A 20006-nucleotide genomic window follows, 5' to 3' on the forward strand; every position below is an offset into this window, starting at 1 on the left:
TGACGTTAATGGGAGCCTCTAACTGCAGCAGTGTGAGTGATGATTAGGGTCTTCACGGGGACTGCAGGGAGGGAAACAGCTGACCATTTATGTAGTTTCAGTTCTGAGTCCCACCCCCTTCCCCTACACCTACCCCAGGCATTATTTAAATTTGCAATAAACATGTGAATTTTTTCAGCCATAACATTAATAACACACCTCATTTGGTCCTAAGTTTAACACTCAGATGTAACAGTCATGTATTCAAACAAGCTGGGGAGAAAGGAACAATGCCTGACCAGATGACTGCCTCACTTTGATGTCTCCTTGTTGTATTTTGGAATAAGTGGCCATGAGAGAGGAAAAAAGCAGCACTGTTCTCTCTGAGAGATTAATATAAATAGTTTAATTAATTTAATTTATTTATTTAATACTTTAATTAATAAAAATATATTAATATTGCAAAGCCAGAAAAAAGTATGGGGAGGAGGGACAGAACACTGTGGCTGAAATATATGGAACAACAACCCAAAGGGGTCAAAATCTGAATACTGATGGTCCAAATACTTCTGTCAGTGAAGGACAGTAAAGAAGGACTTTAAAATAGGGAACAAGAAGCCTTTGCTGAAGAACTGAATTCTATGATGCACTGTGGATCTCATGGTGAGATGAGGATCCATTTCCAAAAACCTGGAAAAATATCCCAGTTAAATGTGTCTACTCTCTGATGCTTATCCTGTGAAACTGGAAAATGAATATATTGAAAGTCAGGATAGGTCATTTGTCCTCCTTTCCTGGTATCAGTTTTTTGTTTCTGCCATTGAAAAACATGAATATGAGTCTGAGGATAAATTAAGGCCTGTTCCTTATTTGAGCAGTTTGATATTATCAGAATATGGAGATGCAATCCCAAATTGAAAATCCATTATTTATTCTAACTGATTTTCTGCATCATGTCCTTACACACCAGATTTTATTAATGAGTCAATATAATATTATTACCTTTAGTACCGAATTGTTTCCAGTAATATAAAATTGCAGTAAATCATACTTAGTTTCTGAATTCTGATGCAGAATTTGGCTGCCATTCCAGTTCTCAAGATAGAATTATAATTAGCAAGTATCTTGCAAAATCTATTTATTTGTGGCCTGGCTAAACTCTAACAGTATTTGAACCCTAATAGCACTTCCTTAGCTTGCTAATTTTCTTCCTTAACTTGGATTTTAAAAAAAAAAACCTTCATTGTCAAGACTCAAGCTAAAGACTTCATGGTTCTTTGTCACTTTCCTACAATTCTATAGCAAATATCAAAGATAGTGAACCTCCAGTCCATATGCTGAATCTGGGATGTGAGTCCCCTCCATCTGGTCTTCAGGGCCTCAAGTGTAGTTTCTTTCCATGCAACACTGGAGAACTATTGCTTAAAGATGTTGATACCACTTTGAACTAGTGCTTTCCTAGGGCTTTTGCCAACCCTCCTCTTTCCCAAAAGGGAAGACCCAAAGGTTAGTGAAGCCAGCTCTCAGAAGAATGGCATAACCTGGTGGGCGTACAAGCAATGACTTCGAAATACTTAGGACACTTAAATGGCTTCTGTTCAGGAGCTGGTTGTTGTCAGGGAGTTTTGCTTTGGGAAAGTTAGCCTTTGAGGTTTAGCTTCATCTAATATACATTATCTGTCTCCACTCCAACTCCCACCTCTGGTGAATATTAATCTTCCCCTAACTAGGGGCCTTCCAGATACATTGGACTACAGTTGGGGAAGGACGATCTCCTTCATATTTTCATGAACTGATTTTCATTAAAAATAAGATTAATTTTCTAGCCATCTTATGTTTTTCTTGTAAGTTATGAGATAACTTGTTATGGAGATCACTGGTGAGGAAGGAGGGGGCCCCTTCCAGGGAAAAATGCACGCACATTGTAGAAAGCTTTGGGTACCTGGCCAAGAGGATCAGAGCTGGTCCACTCGCTGGCTCTTCATTCTGCCACGGTCATCGGCTCCGCTCTCAGCGGAGTTCACCATTTCTTCCCCAGAAGTGAGTAGTTTGTCAGAAAGCTGAATAGACATCATGGTCCGTGATGCATGCATTCGTTTCTTTCTCCTCCTTGATTCTATCCCTGTTCTTTCTGTGATTTAAAAAAGAGTGATACGTTTTGAAACACTAAGAAAAAATGGAGAAGAAAGTAGTGGGCTGTGAGAGCCAAGAGTGAGCAAGGTAGTTTATCAGCTTAAAAAAAAAAATCCGTTGGTCAAATCAGAGATGACAACAGTTCATGACACTTGTTGCCCCAGAACACCACTAAATCACAGGGGAGAGCAATTTCAAATAGAAACCAGAAACCAGGCATAGAAAGGAACTGCTGAGGACTTTTCTTCCATAGTTCTTCTTCCCCAGTCTGGACAACTTCCAGATATATATTGTGACTTCCCCAGTCAGTATGGAGAGGATTGGGGAAGGCTACCTTGAGTTGTTTCTCTGTCTCTGCTCCTTAGTCATTCCCAGTATGGGAGCTTATTTAGTAGAGAAACAGCACTGTGGGAAGATGATAAAGAATTAACACCACAGTATACTTCTTCATTTGAAATTACTATATGTGTATTACTTTTTAGGAGTTTGGATATGACTTGTGGTGAGAGAGATTGGTCTGCCGTTATCCATTCTCACATTTTAGGCCAAGTTTCCATGTCCCCAGAATACACATATCTAAGACAAAGGAATGGTCTATGTGGGCAAACCCTTAATCCAGTCACACTATTAAAATAATTAGATTATTAAACAGAGAAGTTTCCTGTTTGCTCACTGCTTAAACACTCCTGCTTCAATAATTCTTATACAGATTTTTCCTACGCGTTAGGACTCTCAGGATCTCCGTATGGTAATAATTCCCATTTCCCTCATATTATTCTTTCCGTGTGGGTGTCCAACCTGCCATTTCCTGAATCTAAGTCATAAGCAGGCTTGGAGTTATGCAATCCTTGGACTCATTATTACTGAAGTACTGAGGGGCAGTTGGGACTCTGGACGGATTACAGATGAAATGAAAAAGAAACAAAAAGCCTTGCTGGGAGAGCTGAGCAACAATGAAAAGAAACTGAAATATTTGGTTCACTCGTCATTTGGTCTGTGTGATAAGACTATCATATATTCATTCTCTGCCTGCAGAACAGAAAGTTGGGGTGGGGTGGCTGTACCAGAGTTTACAACTGGTATTTTTGTGTAATTAATTGGGGGAATGGGAGGTATAATACATGAAACATCAAAACATCTCTGGAGGATAAACTTGTTCAACTGGAAGGCAATATCATTGTGGTTGTGAATGCTGGGGTCAACCAAACAAGGAATCTACAGACATTTGCTAAAGGGGCTGGGGTCCATACATGAGACAAACAGCTGTGTCATCCTGTCAAATGTCATACTTGGTGATAAGACTTTTTCTTCATCCACAGAAGAAGGTGAAGTACTCATGGGGTTGGATAACAAACATGGCACTACAGAACTAGAAAGCAAAGAAGACAGAACACAGAAGAGATACTTACAATTTTGAGAAACCATAATGAAGATTGCAGAGAGATGCTTAGAGGTAACCAGGCTGATGTTTCGAATGTTACAAATTCTACAATCCCTTGGGAACGAAACAGCCACTGAATATGAGAAATGGTTTAGGCAGCAATACCAGGATCCTACAGAAGAGGATGAGATATTTTAAGAGAAGATCAGTAAAGGAATCTGGATGAGAAATAAAAGGTGTGTACTACTGTTGATGTCATGACTATAAGAACCCAAGACATTTGGAAAGACACTTGCCAAAAACTGGACATTCTAGAAGAGACCATCAATGACTTAGAAAGAACTATCAGTGTAATTAGCTGCCAGGCATCTACTGACCTAATATTTCTGGACAGCTAAAATCCAAAGATTAAAAAACAAAGAAGGAAAGGTAGGCATGAATGTGCTGAGATGTGGCATTACTGGATACAGGGATGTGAAGTCAGAATGCCAAGTTCAAAATAGTACAATGCAAATCACAGCCCACCTATCTCTTCTCCAACCAGCTCCAAGCCTCCTTTGCTATCCAAGCCTCAGATTCTGCTGAACAGGTTCACTCTTTTGATGTTCCTATTGATCTGCTCTTCCTTTTGACTCTTCCTGAAAGTGTCATCTACTGTCCGTCCTCTCAAGATTTCATTTGCTTTCAAGAGAAAAGGTGTGAAACCACCAGTTGCTGGGACTCTGTAAAGTGGAACTTCAGTTCAGTCTCACTGAAATTTAAATGAAGCGCTTTTCATTTCCTTATCTATTCTTTCTTTTTATAAAATAGTTTTGATGTCTTTTAAGATTACTGCTGTTTCTTTAGTACTGTTGTTACTACCACTTTCTGCTTCCTGTTTATACTAACTTTTTCTCACCATCATCAAATCTATCTCTGAAATGCATTAAGGACTGTCTCTTCATAGAAATGAAAGGGGTTTTCTTGCATTTCACTGTAGACAAATCTAAATTGCAAACTTAAATTACTTGGCACATGCCTGGTTTTTCAGCTATTGTGGTTCATTCTCAACCATGGAAAAACAGAGTTCTGCCAAAGTTTTCTTGAATCTCTAATGCAGAATTCTTAGCAACCCATGACCACCACCAGAAAATCTCTAAGAGCCTGGGATGAAGAGGTCAGGCAATCAAAGTAGTTTTGGAAGAGTTTAAATGTATAGTGTTGTTATCCCTTTAAGAAGTACTGCAATTTGTCCATCTGCTCATTGTTGTCTTCCTCTCTCCAACTCCTCCAGCTGATTGCTATATATGTTTATCTATTTCCTTTCACTAATAGATTGGCAGAAGGGAAATGTTGTACTGTATGGGACTAGAGGATTAGATTCATATTTACTATATTTCTCCTACCAAATCCCCAGAAAAGGGTTAGGTTTGTGGACCAACCCAGAATCCTTTCCGTTTAGCTACCAGGGAGTTGTGGAGCAAAATTTGATAAAATGGGTTTGGCTTTGTTAATTAAAGCAAAGTCTGTGAATTTGTTTTAGGAGTGAAACTTGAACAATTTCTGAATTCAGTCTCAGTTCTAAATGTAGCAGAGAGTACAAACTCCTAAGTGTGCCATTGCAGTGGGAGAGATAGAAATGGATTATTCATCTACTTTGCAAGATTTGGAAGTTTTATGAACTTCTTACATTTCTCATAAAAAGTTTTGAATGATGAGAACATTTTGCAATTTGAAGTGGCAAAATATAATTCACACAAGATGCCGCACCAAATAATGTTCAGACTTCGGGCTGAAAGTAGGTCTCTTCATTCCTTCTATTTCTGAAATTCAGGGGTGAATACCTATTCTTATGGGGTCAACCAGCATGGAATTCTACATGTATTAGCTATTCTGTTAGGTTTTAAGTTCTCTTCCACCTGGTTTGAAAAGGGCTGGGAAGGTACAAGTTCTGATTTGGAAGGCTTGAACTACTAAAGGAATCAGCAGGCTATGTAATAAAATGAAAGCTTGACAACATCAGACCAGATGGATTTTTAAAAATAAAAGGTTGCCCTCCGCCCATGTTCTTCCCTTTGAAGTTGGAAAGAACAAGTACTTTAAAGCAAATTTTCTCTGTTATGTGAGAAAGCCTTTTTGTACGAGCTTGAAGCCTCTCGTTTTTTCATAGTACTTCAGGTCCAGGCCTTGGCAATGTTACATTTCAGTGAGACCACAAATGCTTACAGCCTGCTCTGTCCTCCCTTTAAAAAGAAATCACCCATTTTTTCTGCCAGCTTATCTGCACATTGGGAAAATAGGCAGTAGGTTTATTGCACAGAAGGTTAAGTTTTTCATGGGTTTTCAGATCAGCAGTAGTAAAGGTCCCATCTTCTGTACTCTACACTTATAAGCAAAACTGCATGAAGCTGGAGGAAAGAAGGAAGTAGCAAAGTAAGTGCTGGGCTTCCTTGCATGATTGTCTTTTTGTTTACTTAATTATAATTGTGACAGGCTCTAACGGGTTTCTTAAAAGAAGATCTTAGTCCTAGTTCACCCCTTTATTACATTTTTTTTTCCATACTGCCAAAATGAGTAACTGAGAACGAAGGTCCTTAATTTGATGAGCACCTCCCAAAGTTATTCACAAAAAGGCAGTTTCAGGAATAACTCAAAACAATGTTGAGTTACTGTTTTAATAACCGTATTATAACAATATGAATTGTTTATTATAACAATAATTTTGATATCTGGGTGCTTCAAGATGAGGCTTTCTTTGTGCTTCTCAGACACAGTCATCTTCTGTTTGTAACTCAGCTTGTTTTCCTGCATCTTCCTCTGTATTATTTCTTTCCCCCACTCCAAAAAAATTAAATATATGAAGACAGTGATTATGCTTCTCCTTTAATTCTCTTATTCTAGCCCAGATCTTGCATTGGACCTATTAGCACTCTTTTTTAAGTTGCAGTACATAGGAACCTAAACTAATCACAAATCGAGATCATAACTCAGCCAGAGTTAAACATTTTTAATCCTATTAATGAAATGTGAGAGATGATTTTTCACTGTGGTTACTGCTTTTCACCAAAATCTGTGAGCCTTGAAAGAGCTTAATTTTATTTTTATTGGGCGCAGATAATTTACAGTTGTTTTATTATTTTCAAGTTAGTGTGTATTTGATACGCATAAGCTCACATTCACATTCAGCTTTTTATCAAAAAAAGTTGATTTTGAAGAAATTCTTCAAAAAAAATTGTAACCTCCATAAAACATGCAAATCAAGAATAATTCTATAGTTTAGTCAACAGCTTTTAGACATATAGAGAGCTTTGCATTCACATTTAATCTTTTGGAAATTCTGTCCCATCTCTGAATCTAGGCTGCACAAATTTTACTGAACATTGCCTAAGAGCTAAAAAGTTGCTTTTAAAATAAGATAAAATAATGAAAGCTGATATTTTTAGGATTCTGATATCTGCCTGTAATATATACTGACTAAATATTACTGTTTTAAAATAAAAATAAAGATTTTTATTTCCCCCCTTTATTATTTTTATAAATAACTCAAGGCAGTGAACATAGGTAATACTCCTCCCTCCTCCTATTTTCCCCACAACAGCAACCCTGTGAGGTGGGTTGGGCTGAGAGAGAGTGTCTGGCCCAAGGTCACCCAGCCAGCTTTCATGCCTAAGGCAGGACTAGAACTCATAAGACTCCTGGTTTCTAGCCCAGCACCTTAACCACTAGACCAAACTGGCTCTTATGTAGTTGAAATTCAAAAGTGTGAATTGTACAATGAACCCAACTTGTCTTGACAGTGATTTCAGGCAAAGGAGTTGCATACAACTGATAATTTCAATAATCTGTGGAAAAGTGAATTAAAAAGCAAATATAAACATTAGTAATACTCCAAATCTAATATGTGATGGGAATGAGACACAGCAAGCCACTGTGCAGGCTTCTCCTATGTCTCTTTTCTGTTATAGCCATGATATTGAAGTCAGAAGCTAAACATCAAAACTGCCCTAGTCTTCCTGTCCTTAGATGTTCTTGAAGCATTTGATAGAGTGAAAGATACATTTCTTTAAAAGTTGTTATTGGAAATGGGATTGCTAGATTTAATCGGCTACGCTCACCAGCACAAGCAATAATTAGCATCAATAAATCAGATTAGGAGTTTTCTCAAACATCCAAGCTTAGTATAAAAATTGAATATCATTTAACAGATCTGCATATAATTGGTGCATTTTTTGAAATCCACATGGAGATGTCATAGAGTTAGAAGGGACCGTTTTTAGGCCACGGAGTTAATTTCCTGCTTAAAATAGAAATCCAAAGCATCTGTGACAGTTGGCTATTTATCTTCTGAACAAATTCCACTCTCCAAACTCCTTTTACTATTAAGGATTCTTTTAGGGTATTAGCTATCTCACCCAATTTGTGTTACCCACAGATTTGAGAAGCTTTCCTTCCACTTTTCTTATCTTAGTCATCAATAAAAATATTAAAGAGTAGAGGATCCAGAACAGAACTTTGTGGCATCATATTAGATAACTGTCATGAGTACGGATGGTGAGCAGGAGGAGGCCCCTATCCGGGGGGGAAAACATGCATAGTTTAGAGGTTTTGAGCTGTCATTCAAAGAAACCCAGAACAGACCCACCTTGAGTTTTGGGGTTTATCTGTCTGGGTTTTCCCATGCTTCTTCAGTTTGGTAGGATTTTCTGTCTACAATAGCAGTTAAATAAAACACTAGAGACTTCTCCTTGTCTCAGTGTGGTCTTTGCTTAGCCAGGGCAATAACTATCTCCAATTTGATGAAAAACTTTCGAGTGTTCATTAAATACCACTTTCAAGCTAGCTTTGTAGCCATTTAATTGTCATGCCCATACTTATCCAACTTGTTAACTGGAATGGCATGGGACATTTTGAAAAATGCCTTGCTGAAATCAAAATATATTACATCCTCGGTATTCCCATCTATTAAGGGAGTTATCTGATCAAAAAATGAGATAAGGTTAATCATGCAAAATTTCCAGGCAAACTCATACTGACCTATCTACCTACCTACCTACCTACCTACCTACCTACCTATTCATTTATTTTCTATCACGCCTTTATTATTTTTATAAATAACTCAAGGCAGCGAACATACCTAATACTCCTTCCTCCTCCTCCTATTTTCCCTACAACAGCAACCCTGTGAGGTGAGTTGGGCTAAGAGAGAGTTACTGGCCCTTGCCTCATTGTTTTCAAGGCACATGCAAATACTTCAAATTTTCTTAAGTATTAACGTTAGACTGACTGCTCTATAGTTCCTGGATCTACTATAGTTCCTGGAACCTCCTTCCTCCTCCCATACTATATAAAGACTCTAACAAATCATCAGTTAGTACCTGGGATGCAGTTCATCTGGCCTTGGAGATTTAAATTTAGTCGAAGTAGACAGATCTACCCTGAACATATTTCCATCATCTTCATGTTTCAGTACCTCTCCTTCATCCTTCATCCATTTATATTTATATTGTTTGTGTTCTTATTGGAGAAGATTGAATCCAGGCAAGACTTGAGTAGCATTGCCTGTGTGTGCATGTACTATCTGTTAGCATTTTGCCATCTTCGCTGTGCAGTTGATGTCCTGCTGTTTTATTTTGTACATATCTAAAGAAACTAGTCTTACTATCTCAGCTCATTCCAAGCTTTCACTTTTCAGGCACCAACTTTACAATTCTGGGCTTTTTGTCAGTATTCTTTCTATAGGTGTTCTTCATTGTTTTCCGATCTTCACTAAGCTTTTTGTATAGCCACACTTCTTCCTCAGTGGAATTGTTTGCACGTATCTCCTTTTTTAGGAATTCTCCCCATTCTTGCATTCCTTTTTCCCATTAGCTTTACTTGCCATGGAAACCTACCTATCATTCATCTGAATTTATTAAAGCCTTTCTGAAATCCAGTATATGCATTTAACAACAAGCTTTAAAGTCCTTGAAATTCAAGCTTCAGCATTACATGATAACTTCCTTCCAATGTTTCTGCTACTTCCACAAAGCTAAGTAGCCTTTCCTATTGGTTTATATCAAGTCAAAGAGAGATTATTCTTGTGTGCCTTCCTCTGCCCTCTGCAGTTTAATTTAAAACTAAGTAAATTTCATGCAATAGCAAGTTTAGAACCTAATTTTCATGAATCAATTTCTATGTTAATATTACATAATAAGAAACAGAGAAACAGATTCAAGACGTTACTACCCTTCAAACATCAGTCCAGGTGGATATTTAAAAGTGATTATTACAAAAGATTGGCATCAGTTAAAAAAATATGACCCCTTCTGTGCAAGATTAAAATAAGTCTTAAGTCATAGCAACACCTTCCATGATCATTCCTTGGTAGAGTAGCTGCAGCTAAAATTACCATATTTTCCAATATCCTGTTTTTGTTCTGTACACTATCAATTTATTGCTACTGCTTGGCTTAATATGTTGCAAGGAATTTTTCTTCATTTTTACGTAACTATAACAAATTTAGGATTAGGCAAATGTACTATAACTTAAAAAATAGACATACTGATGAATAACGCAACAAAACTTTTAAGTATGTTGATCTTAATTTCAAGGCACTTCAACTCCGCAGGTAGCAAAATGTCTTGGGTGGCCAGATTGTCCAACTTAGCTAAATGCTTTATGTTTTGGGGGAGTGGTGGTAGAACATTCCTATTTTTTCTGTGTATTTGAATAGATAAACCATAATGTGATGTGAGCCCTTATTAATGCTTTGGCTAAAACTGTTATTATTTTGGAACTGCTTTAGACTATTTTTTTTAAAGCTGTATTACAGTGTTAACAGGTTTTTGACATTTTTAGAACTATTTAGCTTTGAGCATAAACTATCTACCTATGGGAACCGCTTTCCACCTACAGAGTACATGTGCTAGATCTGTAAAAATAAATATGCTAAAAATAAAACCCTTTATCTCATTCCTCTGTTATCTTTCTGTTATTTCCCCTTATTCAATCACCTTCGCTGTTCCTTCGTCCAACTCTCCTTCCCCAAGCCTCTCATGCATTTTCAGACTGGCAAAGGAAGTTGGGGAGAACAGAGTAAGGACTCATTCTAAAAACATATGCAAAACTCCCATTCTGTAATTTCCTGAGTCTGTGGCATCAACATCTATCTGTTCCTTGCCAGGCTGATCAAAGAGGGCCACAATTATGATGTGTTTAGTGGTGTGAAACTGATGGAAAGTCATTTTACATTCAAAAATTACTGTATTTTCTTGTGCAGCAATACAATAACATTGAAACAGATAAGACTGCAAGAAACCCTTGTCCTGACCAGAATCCAAAGAAAAAAAAATAGTCTTTTTCACATGCTCATCCATAACAGCTGCATTTTGTGTCAGAATTATCAGACAACCTTGTCTTTTCTGAGTGGTTAGAATGGGAATATTCCATGACATCCTAGCAACTCAATTGGCTGGTAGATAGAGGCATTTGCTTTTGGCAGGAAGCAACAGCTGCCAGTTCACTGTATGACATCATAGCTGCAGAGTGAAAGGCAAGCCCTTAAGCTGTTATTTATGTCAGTTTTCAAGAGCCTTGTTCTTTAACCTATCCCCAACCATATCACTTAATCTGTTATTTCTCCAGAGTGGTGGCGGTGTCTCGATTCCAGCCATGAAGATGGTCAATCCAGCATCACGGCTGAAGCAAACCCAGCAAGGCAGCCCAGACAAAAGCAAACACATAAAGCAACGCATGGAGTACATGCGCATCCAGGGACAACAACAGGTAGTTTATCTGCAGGCCACTTTGCCACTGTTCTATGGGAGTACTGGGGTGGAAACAGGATGAGCTAGAAGCTCTTCATTTTGTGCTTGGGCAAAGAGAAGTGGAATATTCCCAGGAAAATAGTCCTGTCTCTCAGGATGTGGGTGAGTATGAAGAGAGGCACATCTACATCTATTTTGAATATAGATTTTTAATGGCCCTTTAGATTTGGAATGTGGTTCTAGAATTGCATTCTCCTACCTGGGGTAGTTCACAACAACTTCTCACTGCTAGAATTTCCAAATGAAGGGATACTTATTTATTTATTAACAGTGATCGCGGAAGTAGAGATATTCCACTGTCTGCAAGTGTACATGCAGCAGATGCTAGAGCTCATTCATTTTCCCAGATGTATTGTGAGGTCAAAGCAGGACTCATTGCTCACCCAAGCTTTAACCAGTGTTTCTCAGTTGTTAAGGGCCATGTGCATGTATCTTCCAGAAGAGTCACCCAGATTCCAGATATCAACTAGAATTCACCCTTTCAGAATGCCTGGCGTACTATAATAACCCAAGTTTAGAGGTGGCATAAGGGGAGCTATTGAAAAAGAAAACCTTCTGCAAGAAATATAAAAAAGTCAACTCACAGCAACTCTGCAATATTTCTTGACTGGAAGGTGAAAAGCAGCAGAAAGGGTAGTTACAACAGTTGCATAATAACTTGGGGAAAAAAACATTTTTTTCAGCATGATAAAAACGTGCTATATTAACCATTTACAATAACAAAATATTGAATAATAACTTTAAAATCAATTATCCAAATAATCAAGAAGAACAACCAAATGCAAGTTCGTCTTTCTTTTTTAATGTAAATATAGTTTAGGTCAATTACTACCTATACTTTTGAACAAAATTATTTTATAATTCATTTTACTGAATTAATAATAGACATTTGGGAGGTAATACAAAAATGGATGAATGGTCCCTGAGAGATGCAAGCTGTGGCAATCTTTTTTTTTTAAGGGATCCATAAGACTTCCATGCAGCTTAAGCTTATTAATCTTACATAGATGCTGCAGTTTCTATGTAGGTGCTTTTTTTTCATTGACTTGAAGTTGGAACTTTAACCTTTTGCCTAGTTTTTTGATTCACATCTGCACTGGGTCCCTTGGGCATAAATTGACATTTATTTATTTTAAATTAATGATTCCATCCTGCAAAACAGTTTTCTCCGGACATCTTCCAACACAATAAAATCACAATTTAAAATCTGCAAAACTAAACAGTGATCCACCAGTCATTTCCCATGGAGAACCTAAACAGAGTTTTTCCCATTAAGGTACATGCTATTTAATTAATTAATTAATTGATTGATTAATTCAAAGGAACTTAAAATAAACGAAATCCAAAATCTGCTGGCCCCTTTATCTGTTTAAAATTTTTATAATCCAAACTCTTAGTAAGCTTTTTCCTGTAGATTAATTTTTAAATCCTTATAATTTGTTTTCAGTTCTTTTCCTTTAAGCGCACCCCAGAATGTAGAAGCACTCACTGAGTGGTCTGGTTGCTCTGCTGCTCTGAAGATCTCATTAGCTTTTAAATAATTGTATTCCAAATGTGTTTAAAGAGGTGGAGTAGGGTTGGACCCAACATCCATTAAAGGCTCCACTGAGGCTGCAAGCTTGATCTTCCTTCCTTAGCTCCTGGCACTCTTACGCATGAGGCGCCTCCTGGTCCTGCAGGCTTCCTCATGAAGAGCTGCCTTCCAAGTGCAAGTGGGGAATCTCTTCAGCATCTCCTTGTCCAGAGAAGCTCTGCTGGCCTGGGCTCATCAAGCATTTCCATCATCTCTCCTAAATCTGACAGTAGAAGATATAGAAGTGCATGTCATCACCATACTGATGGCACTTTGCTATAAATCTCTGAATCATCTTCAGTGGTTTCATGTAGCTTGTAAACAGTATGGGGGATAAAAGGGAAGCCTTGAGAAATCCCTTATATAAAAGTCATGGGGTTGGTTGAACAGATATCCCTCATACCACCTTCTGATTATGGCTAATTCAACATGAGCAGAACCACCACAAAGTAAAATCACTCACAACTAATTGAGATAGTCTTTCAAGGTAGATACCATTATAGTATTAAAAGCAACTAAAATGCTGCAGAGACTCAGATTCATACTTATTTTTCTCTTAGAAAAGGAATAGCAAAGGTAGTCAAATGCCAAATGCTTTATCTAATGACTAAAATGAATTGAGAAAATAGGTTTCATGCAAGAATGTCTGAATCTGATAAACTGTTACCTGGTTGAGCACTTTGCCCAAGAAATGGATACTGGCCATGGACCTATAATTATTCAGCCCTTCTATATTCAATAACTGTTCTTCACTACCCCTCCTTTAACTAAGTAGGACTACTGTTGTACATAAAAAGGAATCGCTAATTTCTTGGATACATTTGAGCAACCTTCCTACAGCAGGCTTACTGTAGTGAGCCTTGGAGGGCTAGGATGAGCAAACAGTTGATTTGCTCTGGTCCATACCATCAAACCTTATAGACTACAGGTTATCCAAATTTATCTCTTCAGACTGAAGTGCTAAAATGCAGAGTATGCCATGATGAATACATCAGCCATGGCTCAGTGACCTACTGAGTGTTCTATTAGATTTCATACTGGGCCAGAACTCAAAATGCTGTGAACAATTTGGAAAAGTTCTAAATTTGGAATATGTTCTATAGTGTTTGGCCTTGTCAGCTGAGAGAGGCCTGAAAGATAGGAATGACAAATTGCCAGTTTCATGCAAGCATTGTAGACTCAAAAAGAAACAAACATGCCTATTACGTAGCATCCCAGTAACTTTAAATAGTCAGAACAGCCTGCTCTAGTTTTCATCAGTGGAAAGGCTAGTTATCTGGAAGTGGATGAAAGATACTTTCTGGCTGGATGGACAAATTGGCTCTCAGCACATTTTCTGGAGGTCAGATTATGTCAGCAGCCTCTTCCGTCTCCAAAGCGGTGCCCCTCCATTTGAAACTCTATTGGCTCTCTTAAAGCCCTGTCTCTCAACATTCCTTTTCATTCTCTGGGCATACAGTTCTTCCTCTTGTGCATACTTTCTCTATGAATATGCCTGAATGGAGAGGTAGGCAAATAATCTAAACTTTGGAATGTTAAAGTATGACAAATGGTATTTTTATGAGAATGTCTTATTGTTACCGTTGTTGTTATCATGATTCTGTCTTTCCCACAGCTATGAATATTTACAGTATACTGCATGCCTATATAATATCTGTGTTAATCTTTTGCAATGAAAACAACCAATATTATGTGAATTGTCTAACTTGCAGCTGCATATAACAATTTTTAATCTTCTACATCAATGCCCCAGATCTGGCTGGATGGACAAATTGTGAGGAAGATTAAAAATTGTGAGGTTTTAGTTTTTCTCATAGTAGAGGCAGTCCCAATGAAAATTCCTCCCCAACAAGACAATTAGGAAAACAAAAACAAAAACCTCCCATTCACAGCATTAGAAACTTGCTTTTTCCATCTCTAAATGCAGCATACGAGGGATTTTTATTGGGACTGCAGTTGGGAAGTAAAAGTCCTCTTTGATTTGGGCTTGATTCCTGGTGAGATCATGGATACATCCATGTAATTTTCTTGGCAACAATATGGAAGTGATTTATCACTGTCTTCTTCCAGGATTTTTTTAAATCTTCCCATTCTAAGATCTAAACTTCTCCTGCCAATGTTATGATTCTGATGGAAAGGAGGGCCTTAAGATTAAATTTTAGAAATTTCCAAATGAAAATCCATTGCACACAATGAATATAATATTTATGCAGACACTTCTGTTCAGCATTAACATGTGCCTTTTCTATCTGAACATTAAATAATTGACTACAGTATTTAACAGTTATAGTTATACAATGCACAGAGACAGTTCTTGATTCATTATTCACTATTTGTCCAAACTTCTTGCCACCCTATTGTCCAAGTGCATTAGTAATGGTTGGGGTCTTAATGGTTTGGTCAGTTCAGTTCAGCTGGGTTCACATGCTTCTGTGTTCTTGCTGATGCTGACAGTGTACCCAGTGGTTTGCCAACTTTCTGAGGCCACAAAGCAAGGTAACAACCACCATTTTTCCACCCCTTAAGCCACAACATATCTTCCTGTTTCTCCCCCACCCACCCACCCACCCACCCTTTGTTCCTGGAGACTTGAGATGACCCTCCTTTCCATAAATCCTATCCTCCTTCCCTTCTTGGTCCCTAAGCACATTTGATTTGCTAGTGCTTTCCCCAGAATTCTCTGCTGCTCCTGTCTTCTTTTTCTGTCTTGTGTGAGGATATCAAAGACCATGGACACCTGCTTTCCCATGTTCCCAGTGTCTCCCTAAAGGACTCTCTGTTTTGCTCATTTGGCAATATATAGATAAGCTTTCCTTCTGCCCCCAAACATGGGAGAATGGATGGCTAACTGTGAATTTGGCTATCTTCTTGTGGCTTTTTGAACTGTTTTGCCATTTCCTTTCCAGATGTATCAGAAGTAATGCTCTCAAGATGCCTAGGTAGCATTCTAGGAGTTGTAATCCCAATGTATCTGGAGGACATCAGATTGGGGAAAGGTGGTCTCTTATGTACTTTGTGAGCAAAATGAGTCAATGTACCCCTCTTCCTCAGTTTTTTCTGCATAGCCCCCTTCACCCTATATCTCTGCATCCCAATATTTTTAATTTTTATTAATTTATATTAATTTCAATACAAACCTCCTTGCCAGAAAGCACAGGTGCTGTTTGCCTATCTGGTGGCTGTGGAACATTTCTAAAGGTCTGCTTTCTCCAAAACAATTTATGTGGATCATGTGCAGATGCTTTGCATCAGTAGAAACTTGGTTTATCACCAAGCTAGCTGTGACACAAAATTTGAAATGGCAAATGGGCTGAGATTTTCAGGTAATGAAGCCAAATATTTAGAAGCCTCCCCTGGCAAAAATGTTGTTGTCTACAAAGAATAAGTTACATCAGAATCCTTCCTCTTTGTTCCTTTTAACTCGAATGGCCCCAGCGGGAGGTGAAGCTTATCGTCATATAATTAAAACTAATAGGTAAATGTTTTTCCCCGCTTTGTGATAACTTTGGAGGAGCACTGTGGGATCTCATTTCTGGAATAACACCAGAACCTGCTTAGATTAGAATCTTTGAGATAAGAGGGCTTCTTTGCAACACTTCCAGTCATATATCCAGTCTTGCATATATTTCAGTGAGAACATTACAAATATGAGAAGTTTTATTGATGTTGTTGTTGATTTAGAGAAAGGGTATGATAAACAGGCTTAAATTATGGAATGTTTTGCGTTAATGTGGAATTGAAAGTTCAGTTGTCAAATGCTATGAGAGTGCGTGAAATGCATGGAACATGCGTGAAAACAAATGGAATGCTTAGTAAATGGTTCAGCACTGAGCAGGGAGTAAGACAAGGATGTGTGTTTGTTTAGAGTATGTATGAATAAATGTATAAAGAATATTATATGGGTTTGGTGTTGATTGGGGATGAATGTGTGCATACTTCGGAATGCAGACAATGCTATACCATTGGCTAAGAATCAGAATAATTTGCAGTGAACATTAGATCAGATTGCATCATGCAACAAGAAATATGGATCAGTAAATTAATGTATCAAAGACCAAGGCACTTGTGTTTGTCAAGGAAAATAGAGTGAATGATTGCCAAGTTATATATTAATTGTGCAAAAACTAGAGCAAGTAAATGAATATATGTACCTTAACAGAATATTTATTAAAGATGGGGAAATGAATACAGAAAATGTGCAAATGCAGACAGAAAAACATTGGGTAGTGTATGGTCTGTTGTGAGAAATGAATAGTGAAATAAATGCAAAGGTTATGTATAACAGTGTGCTTCTGCCCACCTGGTTATATGGTGAGAAGTTGAGTGCTGTGGGAATTGAGGTACTTAAAAAGCTTATGTGGTAAAACAAGAGATGGGGCAAGAATGAATGAGTGCTGAATGAATATGAGTACAAATGTAACTGACCAGTATGAAAGAAGGCTATTGAGGTAGTTTAGTCATATAGAAAGAATGAATGAGGACTGAATTCCAAAGCAAATATATGAAGGAAGAGAGGATGAGTTGAGAGGAATGGAATAAGTGAAAATGTCAAAGACATTAGAGGTCTATAGAACAAAGGCAGCGTATGAAGGTGTATGGACATGTTGGAAGCAAGGATGGCTTGCAAGGATAGAATGGTAAGGAGAGATATAGTGAATAGTGTTGGTAAATTGGATATAGCTACAGCTGCATGTAAATCTTTAGGTGCCTGCCATCATACTGTGTTTCAATGAACCTTTTGAGTGAACAGAAGCTGACACAACTGCTGTGGGCTACAGATTTAAACATGATGTCTTTCTGCAAATTTGAATGCATACTTAGTATTTGCATGCAATTGTTTACAGATTCAAAGTAAGAAAACAGTGAGTATGGCAGATGGAAAAGTTGGGCACCCTTTCAGTCAGTACTTTGTAGCACTTCCTTCAACAAAAATAACAGCTTCCAAACATTTCTTTTAGCTAGTTAATCATCTTTGGGTTTGTTTGTTTTTTTGAATTTTCCCCCCACTCCTCTTTGTAGAATTTCTAGCTCAGAAATATTGTTAGGTCTCCTTGATCACACTGCATATTTTAGACTCCCCACAGATTTTCAGTAATAATCATACCTGGAGACTGTGAAGCCCATCCCAAACCTTTATTTTTTTTTTTCCTTTCCTTTAAATACTTTATGGTCAATATATTTCAGGTCACTGTTTTGGATATTCAGCGAGACAATGATACGAAACATACTTCCAACATGCAGTGCATAAAGGAAACCCAAGAATATTTCTGAGCTAGAAGAGTTCTGCAAGAAATAGTGGGGAAGAAATCCAAAAGGACGAATAGAAAGATTCTTAGCTGATTTTAGGAAACATTTGGAATCTGACAAAGGAAGCATTACAAAGTACTGTTTGAACTTTTGGCCCCTATCAAATTCATTGTTTTCTTATTTTGCATCTGTAAATAACTATACATAAAGAGTAAGCATGCATTAATACTTGCAGAAATATGTTGTGTTTAACTTTGTACCACATGTCAGCTTCTGTTCACTTGGGGATTCTTGAAACATATCCTTTGATCAGGGCACCTATACTTTTGCATGCAACTGTGTATTTTGCTTTTCCCTTATCTCACAGCTTTAATTTTGTTGGCTTAATATTTCTTACTCCTTTTCTGCACTTTGCATAATGTTTCTTATCTTGAGAAGGAATAGCATGACGGATATGTATGTTATCACCAGAGGTCTCAGAGAATGGATTAGTCTAGCTACTTATTACTTGCACTGGATTTTATCTTTCAGCCTCCTTCCAGCTCTCTTCCAGGCAAGCAGATTTCTGTCTGCCTTGCTAATACATTTAGTGAAAAATACACAACAAATCCCCATGACAAGTGATTTTATTTCATGTGTATTGAACTATAGAGGAAAAAGTAATGTGGAAAAAAGTCTTTTGTGGGATTACAAAATGGCCAGGTTTAAGATCCTTAAAATTCACTTAAGTAATGATTACAAAAGAAGGCTGCTTATTCATAATTGGTTTATATTTTATTCTCAACTTTAGCTATTTTGCTTTCCCTTTGTACCACATCTTTACCCACTCTCAAACTGAGAACTACTGTACAAACTTTACAAGACTTATCATTAAAAACAAAAAGAGCTTTCCTCCCTTCATGCCAGATTCAAATTTTAGCATACATATTGATGATATTCTCCAAAACAAAATGATACCTCTTAATCTCTCTGAGCAACCAAAAAACAGTTCCTTAGGGCCTACATTTGAAAAACAGCACCTCTGCAAGAACCAGCATTCCCTTCCTCCTTTGTGCTATTCCCACTTTTTTCCCTGCTTGCTTCTGCTAAAGGATAGTGTTGTTCTAACATGGTGTCCATGGCCACAAACTAAATATTTTAATTCTTGTCCTTCCCAATTCCCCTAACCCTCCCCTCCCTTTTTCCAACCTGCCTATGTGTTTGTATTTTCCCACCTGTCTTCTCTTTCACCTCCTTCTGTCTCCTTTACATCCTCTAACAATCCCTCCTTGCCCTTGTTCAGTAAACCTGTTAACAATCTGCTCATCTTGTACTCATGTTGTTTGTCAAGCAGACCTTTTGCCTTAGGTTTGCCAGTGCTGCAGTTGCTAACTGAAATGTTCCCAATTAGTCCCCGCTCTACCTCTTTCTCTCTTAGTTTCCTTCTATTTTGTTCTCTCCTTTGAGAAGAAAATATTTGCTTTCCCCTCAGCCATTTCCCTTTTCTCCCCCTCTCCTCCTTCTTTTCCCTGAATCTTGCTTTTCTTTCTAGGCCGCTAGATCGACCAAGGACTCTGGCATGGGGAATGAGACTTCCAGCCCAGTCTCAGAGAAACCTACTTCGGGCAGGACCTCCATCCCGGTTCTGACTTCCTTTGGGTCACGGAACTCCTCCATTTCATTCTAGAAGCTCCTTTGCCAAAATCTCCTTTGGTGGTTTTCCCTACCTACTGTAATGGGGGTGGGGTGGGGGGTGGGGGTGGTCTGGGGAGGGCTTGTGTCTCTCTGTTTCCTCCTCCCAGCTCTTCCTGAGGCACCTAGGAAAGGTTTCCCCCTCCCTTAAACGTTTCAGCATTACATCAAAATGGACGATCTTAGGCTCACTCCTCCAAAATGGCCAATGCTCATATTACACTTGATCTTAGCCAAA

The 20006-nt window shown here is 38.0% G+C and overlaps 1 protein-coding gene across 1 annotated transcript in view; it reads left to right on the forward strand.

Annotated features, from left to right (window-relative positions):
- Window positions 1-19805, forward strand: part of SRCIN1 (SRC kinase signaling inhibitor 1) — a 142140-nt gene extending 122335 nt beyond the window's left edge. The window contains exons 16-17 of the mRNA XM_063302068.1: window positions 11096-11236; window positions 19629-19805. Of these exons, the coding sequence (XP_063158138.1) occupies window positions 11096-11236; window positions 19629-19763 (276 nt within the window). The 3' untranslated portion in view covers window positions 19764-19805. The remainder of the gene's footprint in view (window positions 1-11095; window positions 11237-19628) is intronic.
- Window positions 19806-20006: the final 201 nt, after the last annotated feature.

The sequence above is a fragment of the Candoia aspera genome, chromosome 4, assembly GCF_035149785.1.
Source record: "Candoia aspera isolate rCanAsp1 chromosome 4, rCanAsp1.hap2, whole genome shotgun sequence".
Classification (NCBI taxonomy): domain Eukaryota; kingdom Metazoa; phylum Chordata; class Lepidosauria; order Squamata; family Boidae; genus Candoia; species Candoia aspera.